The 15,139-nt window shown below is 41.2% G+C and overlaps 1 protein-coding gene across 1 annotated transcript; it reads right to left on the bottom strand.

The window, feature by feature from the left end:
* Nucleotides 1–5,276: 5,276 nt before the first annotated feature.
* olfml3b (olfactomedin-like 3b) lies at nucleotides 5,277–13,309 on the bottom strand. Its single transcript, XM_012881147.3, has 3 exons — nucleotides 13,112–13,309; nucleotides 11,073–11,358; nucleotides 5,277–6,342 (listed from the first exon to the last, which is right to left on the bottom strand). The coding sequence occupies exons 1-3, from the start codon at nucleotides 13,208–13,210 to the stop codon at nucleotides 5,558–5,560; spliced, it is 1,170 nt and encodes a 389-aa protein (XP_012736601.2). The 5' UTR covers nucleotides 13,211–13,309; the 3' UTR covers nucleotides 5,277–5,557.
* Between the last annotated feature and the right edge of the window lie 1,830 nt (nucleotides 13,310–15,139).

Below are 15,139 nucleotides of genomic sequence, written 5' to 3'. Positions count from 1 at the left end.
TTTGTATATTAAATTATGTTATTAAATAACTTGTTTCTTACTTCTTTGGCACGTGACTGTTGCTAGATGTTTCCACTCGACTTTTCAAGCCACCTCCACAACCATCACCTCTGCTGTAAATGTATTTAGCTTAGTAGCAGTTTTGCTTTTTCACAATCTCAAACTGAAGAAAAAAAAAAAACACCAAATGTGTGGAGATTCATTTTACCGCACTGACCACCCTCCTGCTTACTGTCCACAGTGGAACAGATAAACCTTGGTGCAGATGTTTAAGATGTACCAATTATTGTTCTGATTGTAGATCGGTCAAATTTATCTGAGTATTTATTTTCTTGTTGACATTTCCTGACGCACGATGATTATCGTGCCTTTGCCTTAGTGGCATGCAGTGTTCTCTTGTCTTTCCCATTTTCAAGAAGTCGGTCTCTGAGTTACTTCACACTAATACTGTAAAGAAACAAGAAGTAACTGATTTTTAAACAAAGATTCCAAGACACTAATTAAATTAAGCTCTAAAAACTTTCTTCTTGCCGCTTTTTCTTATGTTTGTTATTTAAAAAGCTTAGTGGTGTGAATAAGTGAAAAAACACATTTCTTACAGTGGGACCTTTCTTCATTCGGACAAATACATTCACATAATGATTGGGTTTTACCACAATTCTTGCTGAAAACTAGTGTTTGCTTGACTCCATTAATGTTGTGTAGATTAACTTTAAGATGGTATATATATTAAAATTATTTGTCAAGAAACACTCAGGTCAAAGATGCTCTCAGCTGTTTCTGGAGCTCCAGTCATGATCATAAAAATACAACACTGCATAAAATATTTAGTTCTGTTTGAAGAAATGTTCACATATTAATGTCTAATCTGGCTTTTACATGTCTCTGGGTAAAAAAAAAAGAGGGATTGAAGTGCATGTGAACAACAAAAATTAACCTGGTTTTACTTAAATAAATTAGATACACAAAACTGTAATATTTTAACATTAGACAAAGATGGGACAGTCTTCCCATATTAGTCATTCTTACTCCCTTTAATACCTCCAGTGAGAAGCTACCAGTAGCCATCCAGCAATCTCCTGACATCAGGGAAGATTTGCCTGCATGTCTCTCTGAGAGAGAGCAAAGGGGTTTTCTGTGGAGGAGCTGCAGAGATTCACAGTGTTAGAAAAACTGCTGTTGGTCGTGCACTTCACAAATCTAGTCTTTATGGAATAGGGGTGGGAATAAAGTAGTTGTAGAAAGAAACCCAGTAGAAGTTATGTTTTCAGTTCACATGAACCCACATAAACTTACTGTGTGATGGAAAATGCACACTGAACTTCACCTTGAAGACTACGTCCCCACAGCTAAACAACGTGGGGATGATTTTCTTCAGCTGGTTAGAGTAAATAGAAATATGTACTGACCTGAAAACAGGCCAGTTCTGGCAGAAAACCTGACCCAGGCTCCAAAAGATTTAGGACCGGGGCAGAGGCTCAACTTCCTGCCAGATAATGACCCTAAAACTATACTCAAAGCTGTGATATATTGGCTTAGATCACAGCATATGGACTTAGACTGGCCTACTCAAATAACAAAAAATCCTAATTAAAACATTGAAGACTTACATACAACCAACAGATACCATGGATGCGGGTCTGTATGTTCATTTATCTGGAATTTACATCCTGCAATGCAAATGAAACAAGCATAACGTAAAATATCCACCTAGTTTTACCAGTGTATGTTGTCTCGATCAACAAGGAAATGGTTTAAAACACAAAATGTCGCCAACTGACAGGGACTGAATCTTTCTGAAAGTACAACAGCTGTGATGTAAAACTCTATATTGCGTAAATTTACAGTTTACTTCATTAATCCATAGGAAAAAAGGAATATTAGAATTTTTGTTGTAATCACTAATGGTTTGTGAGTTTTGCTGTTCAGTTGTTCCTTTGGCGCAAATGCTTAGAGAAAAAAAAAACAAGGTTCAGCTGAATGTCATTGGCATGGCTAGACGTGTGGAGAAAGAGTCTGAGTCGTATGATCTGTAAAGATCAGCAGATTACTATAATTTTTACTTACGTAGAACTCACAACTGTTGGAAACTTTATGCTAACAAACAGCTGCTGCTCCCTGATGGCCTGGCTGTTGACTACCTGCTTGGAGCACAGTTGTAGCTACAGCAGAAAATGTACTGGGTCCTCATCCTGCAGACCAGGTAGGTCACTTAAATTCAACGTCCTTATTGTTTCCTGCAGAGACTCAAAGGCGAGAGGCGGGGTAACCCTTGGACAGGTCGCCAGCCCATCACAGGGCAACACAGAGACATACAGGACAAACAACCATGCGTGCATACACTCATTCCTAAGGGCAATGTAGAGAGACCAATTAAGAGTCATGTTTTTGGACTGTGGGAGGAAGCTGGAGTAGCTGGAGAGAATCCACGAGTGCCAACTGTGTGTGTTCGCGCTACCTAAAACAACCCTGCAGAAAGAAACTTAGATTAAACGTGTTCACAATGGTTCATTAGGATGCTACTTTATAAACCCTTACACCACTCTTGCCTTTGCATTACATGGTTATTCAAATAGCGATGTGGCTATTAACATTGAAGGCCAAGTCGGTCTTGGAAATGAGTTGGTGAAAAAAGGTCCTGGATGCAAAGTGGTACAACAGAGAACAGCGCCATAGAGTTGGAAAAAATCTTGTGCATGCGTTATTCATATGAGGAATCACTAAATGTCAAGGAACGAAGAAAGCTAAGGCATAAAACCCTAAAAATATTGGGTCTTAATTGGAGGACCAGGATGTAGGAAAGTTAAAAAGGAGAAGTAGTGAAGACGCAGCAAACATAAAGGGGAATCTACTGGTAATAGAAAATAACACCTTGACCATACCTCTGTGCGGCTGTTAGTAGGGTTAGCATACCGAATGTAAAACTGTTTTTTTTTTTAATATACTTAAATCCTGACCATACTCCTTTAAGAAAATACATCTGCACTGGGATAGTTAAACTGTTTTGATGGGATTTTTATGGTGAGTACTGAAAACGTTTTCCCGTTTTACACGAGGGTGCTGAATGTGACTCTTTTGTGGTTCAGCTGTTGCCATTACCCCAGTTCTTTCATTAATGAATTAATGAATTCATTGATATAATATGCTGGGTGCGATTTGCTGGGGGGGATGGGGGGGATTTACCCCCCGCCCCCCCTCTGTTTGTGACGTCCCCCCCTCTGGTCATTCATGTTTTATCCCTGGGGGGGATACATTCCTCCCCTCCCCTCTGGTCTGAATAAGTAATATTATGGATTTTTAAAAATGTATATGAATTAGGGCTGTCAGTTTTAACGCGTTATTTACGCGTTAACTTTGTTAGACCACAACGCCGACATTTTGTTTTGCTGTCGCCGTTAATTGCGCGTCAAAACACACACCGTTCCTTAATGTTTTTTCCCCACCGTGCTCTCCGGACTGTGTTTCTTTTACCCTCGGCGCTTTCCGTAGTTTCAAGAGCGCTAGAGACCGTAGCAAAACAGACCCGCGCTCACTGTTGCACAGACTGTTTATTTCATGCGGCTTTGGGCTTGTTTTATTCTAAAGGTGCTTGTAAATTTTATAAGTCACGGGTTGCGTTTTTTTTGGGCACGTTTCTGAATGTGAAATCGCTTATTTGGGCTCTAAAATAAGTGACGAAACAGCGGTTATTAAGAGACCTGCCTGCACTAGACACCTTGAGGGTAAATGGAGCCGACGGTAGTAAAGGCAGACAGAGCAACTCTGCACGTATTTTCTGCAGTTTACGGCGCAATAACCGGTGATAACTGCTGAAAGTAGATTACATGGTGCAGATCATTATTTTGAGCAGACATTGGTTCTGAAGATAACTTTTTAATATGCTGATAACATTGCAGAAACCCAACCCATAAACCGTACTTTAATGCTTATTAATTTGTTTTCTCTGTATTTGACAAACTAAGGGTGAATTACGTTGCCAAACGGCATATTTCAAGAGTAGATGACGGGACGAACAGCCATGGTAATGTTACAAGACAAACTTTTTGTGGATGATGAAGATTTGCAGGCAGCGTCACAAGACAAGCAGCAGCAGCAGCCGATTTCTCCACCCTCCCGCCCAGGACAGGTTACATGCTGTCTCGAGCCAGACAGCAAGCAGGCCACATAACCTTGTTGTTATGTTCATTTATAAAACACTTGAAATTATCCTCCCCTCTGGTTTTTTTTTTGTTGCAAATCGCACACTGATAATATGTTACCGCCACAGATCTGAATCGCGTTTCTCCTACTGGTATAACTGCAGTTTACCAACATTTTGGTTTATTTTGTTTACGCCTTCCAGTAACTTTCTCGCCGACAATGCAATTTCCAATTTAACAACGATAGTTAACGTATCAGTTCAGCTGATCGACTGGGAGTAAATTTCCAGGTGTGGCTGTTAATAAGAGGTCTACTGTTATCATTCCAAGAAATCTGGAAAACAAAAAAAAAAAGTCTCCATGCAATAAAGAAGGAAAAACAGCACCGATACAGTGCTTGCACACAGATGGATTGCATTGGCTCTTTTTACAGAAACATGCAAAGCGATTCCATTGTAGTTCAAATGTAATGACAAGAAGACTGCTTTGCTATGCAAAATCCAGCCACCACCTCTGCAGGGTGGGGCGTGGTCAATGTTTGGCTTCACGAACTACAGCCTTTTATGGTCTCCTCTCACTGTGACAAGGTTAAAGAAAAAAATAAATACTCCTGCAACTCCTTTTATGGGGTTTGCCTTGAAATTATGTGATATATTTAAAACAGCCCAGATCCAGTAAATAGCACATGCGTAAATGGTCCATGATCACTAAAGCAACAGTCAAAGAGAGGAAAAGAAAGCTTTTGGGAAATGATTGCTTAGTGATATCATCTGTCTTTTGTTTAGGAGCGAGGGAATATAATTACAGGGAAGATCAGAGCCTGTTTATACGTTTGTCCTTTTCTTTTTAATTTTCTCCTCCAACTGTTGGTTCTGTTTCACAGCAACTCAATGTGGTGATAAAAACCTACAGAGACACACCTTATTTATCTGGATTCAGTTTATTCCAGTTTACCTTCATTCAGGTCTCCCACATTTCATTAAAACATTCTTGCGGCGTTTTTAGTGTAGAGGTTTCTCGTTTATGCGAGAGCTCTCCTGGTCTCAGGTCCCCTGGAAATTTTTGATGCAATGATTTTGTTCAGAAGGTCCCAAATGATCGGCAGTCATAATATGAATGCTAGCAAAGCACGACGTGTTTAGATTTCATGTTGGAGGTGTTTATTGTGAAAAATAAACAGAGCTTGAGTTGTGTACCGCATCTCAGTGATAGATTTGTTAGATCCTGAACACTGTTTATCAGGTTACATTAATGCCATTATGTTTACAGAATTTTCAGGACTACAAGATTTAGTACGGACAGCCTAAAACGAGAGCAGACAACTGAAACATCTGAAGAGAAAAAAATGATATTTGTTCAGACATGAGTTGCAGAAAGCCTTTTCTTTTTAAAAAAACAAAAACTGTATTTCGTTGGTTTCAGATTTCCAGCTTCTTCTTCATGGAAAGCTTGTAGAGGATCTGGTAGCCATCATCCCAGGCATAGAGCAGCTGCTCCTGAGGATTATACTTCAGACTGGAGTGAAAACCGTATCGCTTTGGAAAGTAAACCAGCGGCGCCTCCTCGTTCGTCACCAGGTCGTTCACGTCAAACACGCACTGCACCCGCGAGCGGCTGGGCTGCTGGGTATTATACACCACGTACAGGGTGCCGCAGATGACGAAGGCCGCCTCGGCGTTCTCTCTCGGGCAGTTCGTGTCCCACATTTGCTCGATGTCCAGGGAGTTGCTGTCCATCTTAGCCAGAGAAATGTGCCTCTCGTTCTGCCTGGTGGCGTAGATGGCCCACAGGCCCTCCTCGTCCACGGCCAGGTCCATCACCGTCTCGGGGTTCAGGCCGTACACAGGAACGTGATCCTGCACTGGAAACACCGCGCTGTCCGTCACGGACTTGTTTCTTGTGTCGAACTTTACCACCGTTATCTCCTCGGCCTGGTTGACGTAATACACGTGGTTGTTGTAGACCACGTGTCCAAGCCCCTTCCAGGAGGAGGGAATCTTCAGGTCGGTGGACAAAGAGAAGCCCAGCGAGCGGGCGAGGTCTTGAACAGTGGCAAACTCGTTGATGGTGTCCTCAGCTGTCCCGTTGAAAACGTAGACCTTCCCAGAGGTGACGCCTGTGTCTTTGGTCCACATCCCCTTTGGTCCTCCGACTCGCTTCAGGATCTTCATGGCTTTGATGCTGGAGATCATATCACTGCAGTCTGTGAAAAACATAGGGTACAGGCTTTATATAATTAGTCATAAAGGGATCTGTCTCAACCTTCTACATTTTGAAATGCCCTAAATATCCATTTTAATTAATGTGTCTTCTTTAGACTTTTGTATATGGTATGTCCCGACTGCTCCAAAAGGTATACTGCAAACCAAAGAGCCTTATTAAGAGAGGGGTATGGTGGGTACATGCTGAACAGGTGGACGGTCCATCCCACGGACAAACAACCAGGCAGACATACGCTCACTTCTCAGGGCGACTAATGCCTTGTTGACATGGCAAGATTTAAAAATTGTCGGCTGATTTCCAAAACCAGAGACGATAAAAAAAAAAAAAGTAGATATAAGAGGATTAGTTCTACAGTGTGTTGCACAAGTTCAGAGTAAATAACTATGGCAGAAGAGGAATAAGCAACGGCGATAGCTTGTGGACTAATTTTAACTGAGGAAAAACATCATAAAAAGAAAATGCTTTGGCTAAAGGAATGGATGTGGTGCATCAGGGGCTCTACTCGCTACACTATAATAAAGAGGAGATTTGTGTTTTTCTCCTTGTTTCCATCACCTTGCTTTCTGATTGGCTATACATCACATTCAACAGGCGTCATGCTCGTTTGTCCTCGGGGAATTTACTCCACACATGCTAGGATGTCGGGCCCAGGCAATCCTACACATTGAATATTCCTGATTGCAAGTCGTAGCAGTTCCGACGTCCTTCTGAGCCGACCAGATCGCTCTTAACACGCCACACGCAGCAGGAATATCTCATAAGGTTGTCTTATCCATCACGATAATCACGGTGAGTTTAATTTTGTAATTTGCTGGATGGCAAAAAATGGCCACACCTCAAAGGCTCACCCTCCATGATCCCTGCGGTTTGCCCTGACTAAGATGGCGGCCAGGTCTCAGAGCACCTGAACAAGGGTTAACAGGACTGTACCACCAGCTCCTACTGGAGAGGGAGAGTAGATTTTGTATTGAGTTACAAAGTTGTATTTCATGTTTAGTATTTAGTATATATATGGTGTGTCCAGTTAACCCTTGTTCAGTTTGTTAAAAGCATATATATATATATATATATATATATATATATAAAAACATATCTAGAAATATATCTATAGTAATATATATGTATATATGTGTATGTGTTATGAATAAATATAAAAATGTATTAGTTAAATCTAAACATTGTGGTCTTCATTATTTCATAAAACCGTGTCACATGTGAACCTTTTAAGATCTGGTTTAGACACAGATTAGGAACAGACTTTTTGGGGGACTATTAAAGAGATAAAAGTACTTATATCACAAAAAAATGTCATAGGAAAATAAAGTAAAAAACGGTAATATTATGAGAAAAACCTCATATTATGAGAATTAAGGGTGAACATTTCCAGAATAGTCACAGTTTGCAGAACTATTTCAGTCCTGGAGTAATAGGGCCAGGTTAGATTATTTTAATTATTTTTATTCTTTACAATAATAAATTCAGGAGAATGAAGGCAAAGGGATACGAAAATAAACTCGTAATATTACAAAAATAAAAATATTACGAATATAAAGTATATTCTGAGATTAAAGTCCCTCTGATACTGTTTAAGTGTCTGAGTCTAACAGCAGATTTGCCACATTCAACATGGCGGACGCTCTGACGCATCCGCAGCATAGGCAGAACCCGCCCAACGAGGCGTCTACGTATTTATGCGCTTAACGGTGACGCACCAGAGTGTGCTTCTCCGTCGTTTGTAATACATTTAGCGCACCACTAGATGGGAGTAAATCTTACACACTGGGACTTTGAATAACCCACCAAAACCCCCATAACCAGGCAAACTACAGACCTATTTTTAACTTTCCCTGCCTCACAAACGTTTCAGAGAAAACGGTATCAGCCTTTATCCAATAACACCTTGATGTCAACAATATTGCGGACAAATTCCTATCTGGTTTCTTTTCTGCTCTCTGTATTTAAACAGTTTTAGTCACAAACGACCTGTTTATCATCACGTGGTGCACCACCACATCCTTCCACACTGCCTACAGCACCTTGCAGGGTTTTACTGCCTTGGAGTGGTTCCAATCATACTTGACAGACAGGTCAGAATTTGTCTCTATTGGGTTTGTCTCCAGGTCCTTCAGCCATTCAGTCGCCTGTGATGTGCCCCAAGGATCAATTCTGGCACCCCTTCTTTTTAATTTGTAGATGGCACCACTTTGGCACATGGTCAGCCTCTACGGGGCCTCGTTTTACTGCTATACTGACAATAGTTGTACCTTAAGCTGGATAGCAATGTGTCTGAGAGCCTTCCACTCCATCTTTAGCATCCGCAGCCTCTCTACCTCTATGATTCTCCTCTTTCCTCAATTAAAACTTGTCTGTAGGACAACAAGGTGTGGATGAAGCAAAATTTCCCTCACCAAAACATCTCAAAAACAGAAGTGATTCTATTTGGTACTCCACGCCGAATTCAACAACAAAACATCCTCCGTATTACCTTTTCTGGTCACAACATTTCTCTATCCAGTACAGTCACCAGATTTTGGTGTCAACTCATCCTTCAAAAACAATATCAAGCATGTCTGTATGTCATTGCTTTACCCATGCAACACTGCAAAACTCCAGGCTCTCCCTCTCTGATGCAGAAAAGCTTGCCCGTGCCTTTGTCTCCTCCAGACTGGACTATTGCAACACATTTCTCATTAGGATCCCTGGCAAGAACATTCAAAAATGACAGTATGTCCAGAATAGTGCTGCCAGGATTCTGATGAGAGTGCATAAACATGAATATGTCCAACCCCCCCCCCCCCCCCCCCCCCCTCTTCTCCATTCACTCATAGGCTTCCTGTCTCTGCCCAGATGACCTAAAAAAATAACTCCCTGTTCACTTTCCACTGTCTGCACGGTAACGGGCAATCCTAATTAATTAACAGGCCTCCATATCCGCCATTTCCCCCCCCTGACAAACTGCTCACTCTTCCAACACCAACCTTCTCCACATTCCCAGGACTCGATCCTGCACCGTGGGAGACCGGGCCTTTTCCTGTGCTGCTCCACAGACTGTGACATGCTTTAAAACAGGCCTTTCTTTTTACCCATTGGTTTTAATGATGTTTTTAAAATGTTTTCCCCTTTTTTTTATTTTACTTTTATTGTTCTCACTACTTTTACAGGTGTATTTGGTCTGCATTTTAATTGTTCCTGTTTTTATTATATTGGTTTATTGACTGTAGAATGTTTATTTATTTTTTTGTTGATGTAAAGCACAGTATAAATAAAATGCATTAAACAGTTTTACTATTAACCAATATTCTCTTGATTACTGGAATGCAGTTAAATAATGTGCAAAATGGACGAAAGACAATTATCTCTACTTTAAAGTGGGCAAAACAAAGGAAATAATCATTGACCGCCCCTCGTTTCAACAGCATTACCGTGGAGAACTAGGCTGTAGAAATAGCGCAGAACTTTCAATCTTTTAGACTCACACAAAACATTAAACTGACCTTGAACAAACATGCAATCAACTTTTATAAAGAAATGCCAAAAGAAACATCCTGGATGCATAAACTTAAGGACAGCATGTTGTCACCTGTAGCAAACCTTAACCCAGACTATTCTGCTTTATTGTCCCACCTGGCTGCTGCCACAAAATGTAATCTGTCCGTCTGATTCCTCGCCCTTGATTTCTGTTTAACTCGCCTGCTTTGGCCGCATGTTTGAATCTACACACATGATGTTTAGCACTTTTGTTGTAAAGTTTGTCAGTTTTATAACAATGCGTCTTTCATCACTAGAAATTATTTCTGTCAGATCCCTCCAGAGTGCAGCAAAGTCACATAATCGTCTCCAAACATTAATGTTATTCAACTAAGAAGTTTCTGGTAAAGGTTGAATTTGAAAGATAGTTTTCATTTTCTCACCTTCTACAAGAAGAACCCCCATAAAATGTAATTAGATTAAGTTTTTCGTCCAACTTATCTGCGCCTGCATCTATAAGTCTGCGGCGATGTACTTTTCTCTGTGTGTTTTTCTTTTCTCTCATGTTCTGTTCATGTGGAGCACTTTAAATTGTCTTGTTACTGAAACGTCCTGTAAAAATAAACCGGCCTTGCCTTGTTATGAGCAAGCAGCTGCTTTAAGTTTAAAACTGTCCCCTATATAACCCTTCGGTTTTGATCAGCACCAGCTTGTTCCTGCATTTGTTCTGTGGGATTTGGCTTTTCCATACCTGGGTTAAATTCTCCCTCTCCCACCTGCTGATCGGAAAAGAGTAGGCTGAAATCCAACATGAAAAAGGAAGTTTATTCATGCATTTGATATAAAGAATTAAAATAACAAGTGCTGTTGAAAATAACAGACTCCGTCGTATGTGTATATGTATGATTATTGCTAAAATAGATTTCCTCACTGGCCACAAATAGCATTCAACATGTCAAGTTATTTGAACAGTGAAAAAAAAAGTTCACAAAATAAAAGCCTCAATATTTCTTGGGCCAGAATATTGACATCCTGTAGCTTCCACATTAGTACTGGGACGACTTTCCTGACAAAGGTGTTTTTGACCTATTATTTTCTCAATAAGATGAAGAACTACATCTTTGTTAGTACTCAGAGAATCTTTGTTTGACCTTAAAATTAATTTGATAATCTGAAACATTGGACGAATAACTGGGCAGATTTATCTATGTTTCAGCTCAGCTTTCCAGCAGCACATCTCACCTGTGAGTTTGAAGTATTTGGCCTTCTGCTTCTCCTGAACCAGAGTCACCTGCTGCTCTATCAGCTTGTCGTCTACGTCCACGCACGGCTGGGCCCCGTTCTGCGTCTCCAGGTAGTCCAGTTCCCGCTCGACCCGGTCCACCCTCGTCCCCACGCCGTCCAGAGTCATCCTGAGTGTCTCCTTTTCTTTGTCGAGGCTCTCCAGCTGAGAAACCATCTGCTGCTTCAGCTCTCGCAGCTCGGAGGCATAGCGTGTGGTCTGCTCTTGCCACAGAGAGATCCTATCCTGTTTTAAACAAAAGCTGATTAGAGCAACCTGAGTGGGACCGCAGCTTCTCAACATGTTTATGCTGCAGAGGAAAATAAATGGTTCAAAGCCCACGTCCTCTGCCTTACTGAGGACATCCTTTAATCAAGAAGGTTTAGCCCACACATGGCAGGCTTCCCCCCCTGCCTGCAGGTCTTTCACCAAAGTGCTCCTTGTTGCAGATCATTTGGAACATTTTCTTTAGCGGCGATGACTAAAATGTGCTGTGTTGGCTCAGAGAGACTTTAAAAGAGGAGAATGAGTTAAAACTGTGTGATTTTCTGTTAGAGGGAGAGAGCTGCAGGCATTTAAAACAATTAAATGGAGTACCATAAAAAAGTATTTGCCCCCCTAACAGATTTCTTCTGTTGTTGCTTTTATTAGGTACGTATTTCAAAATTAAAACGTTTTCAAATGGGGGCAGGTTGGCTTGGATAGCTTTTTTAACAAAGATAATCATCTCATGTAAACTGGCTTTTTTTATTTACTCATGATACTAAAATTGGTTTGACGATTTGAGACATTGTAGCCCCCATTAAGGTTTGCAGTAATTAGCAATAACCTATTCATATCACTGTGGGGGGATTCTGGCCCACTTTTCTTTACAGAGCTGTTTTAATTCACCTACACTGGAGGTGAATTAAAACATAACCTGAACAGATTCAGGCCAAAGTCCGCTAATCAGATCCAAGTTCAGGCTGTGGTTAGGCGTTTTCAAAATCAAAATTCTGCTTTTTTTTTAATAAGACGAGTCCCAAATCTTTAGACAAGGCTCCCCCTTCCAGTCTGATAGATTTTATTTCTAATCTGTTCTTGAATTGCTTCATATCGAAGCATAATGTCTTGCTTTTAGAGCTATTTTAGCCTACTCCACATTGCTAAATAGATTTTTAGGTGATTTCTTGAGTCAGCAGGTCTGTGGCTAATGAACTTAGCATTCCATAAAATGTGGTTAAACAGTTAATTATTGATGTAGGGGGTGAGGGGAGACATACACCCCCTATGCTGCCCCCACAGCATGGAACAATCTTCAGAAAGACTGGAAGTTGAAGGATTTGATTCCGATTGGACATTTTAAACGATTGCTCAAAGGTTTGGAAATGAGATCTATGGTTTCTAATTTAGATAGATGTTATTGTAAACTGTAATGTAAATTGTAATGTAATCCTTTGCCGCTATCTTGGCCAGGACTCCCTTGAAAAAGAGATTGTTAATCTCAATGGGACTTTTCCTGGTTAAATAAAGGAATAATAATAATAATAATACATTCAGACTGGACCAGGTTGGCTTTTTTCCCCTTCAAAAATGATTTGAAAAAAGCTTCTTTTCTGTATCTATTCATTTAATCTTTGTTTGATTTTTAATGATCTGAAAAAAAAAATTTAAAAGCAAAAACTGACTTAATCTGTAAATACTTTTTTCCCCCCCACACTGTAAAACCTGCACAGGATCATCGTGATGAAATCCAACTGGAATATCACCCCTCAGAATAGATTTGATTTAGAATCACGTCATTTCTGGAAACTTTTTGACGTCATGCTGCACATCTATAGTCAAGCTTAGGAGACGCAGACCCAGAGAAGAAGCTCTTTGTCCGCGTCAGGTTAACACATCTGTATTTCCCAGCATTTTCCCCAGGATTTGCCCACATCTGCATTCCAAAGCATCGATTCCCAAAAAGTTTCCTCTGAGGGGAAACTCCGGCCTGGGGAAGGAAGATAAAAAGTCTTACCTCAATAGCAAGGAGCCTCCTTTCCAAGTAGTCAATAAGGGCTTGGTGCTGAGCGGTGGCAACGTGGACCAAAGCAAGCAAGAACACAAGTCCTCTCATTTTGTTTCAGCTCCGGCACGTTTAGGTCACAGTAAAAACCTGAGCAGATGTCAGCGAGAGTGAGCGCTGGAGCCAGCAGACTCCCAGAGGTGGACTGGAATGTTTTACTAAGCTGTCTGGGAGGAGCCACGGGCAAATGCTGGAAGCCACCAACAATACTTCTTACTGTACACTTTTATCTCTCTTGATGATGATGTTAGAAGAACAACAGGAAGGTGTTCTTTTATTATTATTATTATTATTATTATTATGATTTTTAACCAACTTTACGTTTGGCTTGACCCTTGTTGTCTTTAAAACATCAGATTTTAAAGAGGCTCACAGCCAGAGGTTACGTAAGAGAAAGAAGAAAAAAAAATTGAGATGCTAATAATAAAAAACAGTAGCTGGAGAATCCATTTAGAAGGAAGTCCATGACACATTGTAATCTCTTCTACATACTATTTCATTTTTCTGGCTAAATATATTTTAAATGGGGCTTTTCTGGCAGAATTCTTGCTTAAATGTCGATAAAGAAATTCAAACAAATCATAAGTGAGGTGCAATCGTGTGAAATGACACAGAGACTAAAAGCAGAGCACAGCTGCTGGAACTGATGAGCAGAAAAGGCTTTATAAGTAAAGCCACCTTCACGATGTGTCCTGTCAGGAGAAACCGGTTGTGGCGTTTTTTGTTGCACACAAATTGTCTTTGTATCCGAAGGTAGGAACCTCTTGACTGGATGGTCAATTACAAGAGCTTTGTTGTCTTTCTCTGAAGGCACCTGATCCCAGAGAAGACCCAGAACTCGCTGGAGGGACTAAATATCCTGCCTGGTCTGGGAACGCCTCGGGTTCCCCCAGAACGAGCTGGAGGATGTTGCTGAGGAGAGCGACGTCTGGGTGTCGCCCCTGGGACCTGATGTCGGATCAGTGGAAGACAAAGGATGGATGAAGTCAACTGAGCTCCTTTGGCTGAAGAAAAACATCCTCACTGCATACAGCTGTCACTGCTGTGCTTCCCTGTGCTAATACCTGTACAAGTAGACTGTGTTGAATATAAGCAAAAAGGTTGGAATTTGGGCCAAGTTGATCAGAGCAACTCCTTACAGCACAGGTAGCTGTATTCCCTGCATGGTTTGTGGAGAACTCTGACCCCCTATAGGACTTTCTTCCTGCAAATTTGTAGGATGCGTCATTCATAGTGGTCCTGCCCACAGATCGACCCACCAGTGGTGGATCTTTGCAGCTCCAGAGTCAACATGGGCCACTTGGCTGATGATTCATTGCTTCCAGATGACACAAAACCCAAAAATCAGTGCATCAGAAAATTAGACCACTGTGAAAAAGTTGAATAATGGAAACTAATGGTTTCATACGCTAAACGGCTCATTAACTTAAAACATCTGCACAGGTTTTCTGATCGTCTAAACAGTCTCTCACTGTGGGTCAGTCGGCGACACAACCATGGAGAAGACTGCTGACTGGACAGATGTCCAGAGGACAGCTATCGACCATAAAAGGTCAACGCTGAAGAAGCTGGTTGTTCACAGAGCGCTATAAGCATGCATATTGATGGAAAGTTTAGTGGAAGGACAGTGTGATAGGAAGTCAATGCAAGCGTTTGGGGCGCTTCACAAGGAGTGGACTGAGGCAGGAGTCACCGCCCCTGATCTCCCCGAGGCGTCTAGAGCCACCACACACAGATCCTACGATGCGCTACAAGCCTCAGAGGCTCAAAGTCTTGTTTTCAGACAAAAGTAAATTCTGCATTTTATTTAGATCGAGGTCCCAGAGTCTGGAGGAAGAGTGGTGAGGCTCAGAATCCACGGTGATTGAAGTTCAGTTTATTTTTTTCTACCTTTGGTGATTGTTTTTTTGGGTGCCCTGTCATCTGCTGGATGTTGGTCCGCTGGGTTTTTCTGACATTCAAAGTCAACGCAGCATCAAC

Source organism: Fundulus heteroclitus, chromosome 20, assembly GCF_011125445.2.
Source record: "Fundulus heteroclitus isolate FHET01 chromosome 20, MU-UCD_Fhet_4.1, whole genome shotgun sequence".
Taxonomy (NCBI): domain Eukaryota; kingdom Metazoa; phylum Chordata; class Actinopteri; order Cyprinodontiformes; family Fundulidae; genus Fundulus; species Fundulus heteroclitus.
The sequence above is the reverse complement of the archived record's forward strand: the minus strand, read 5'-3'. Positions and strand labels throughout refer to the sequence as shown.

Excerpts from the sequence above, each read along its gene's own strand:
- olfml3b (XM_012881147.3), bottom strand. The coding sequence starts at position 13,210 with ATGAGAGGACTTGTGTTCTTGCTTGCTTTGGTCCACGTTGCCACCGCT. Across the intron at positions 11,359-13,111 it reads GGAGGCTCCTTGCTATTGAG|GATAGGATCTCTCTGTGGCA; the intron begins GTAAGACTTTTT and ends TGTTTAAAACAG. Across the intron at positions 6,343-11,072 it reads CAAATACTTCAAACTCACAG|ACTGCAGTGATATGATCTCC; the intron begins GTGAGATGTGCT and ends TGTTTTTCACAG.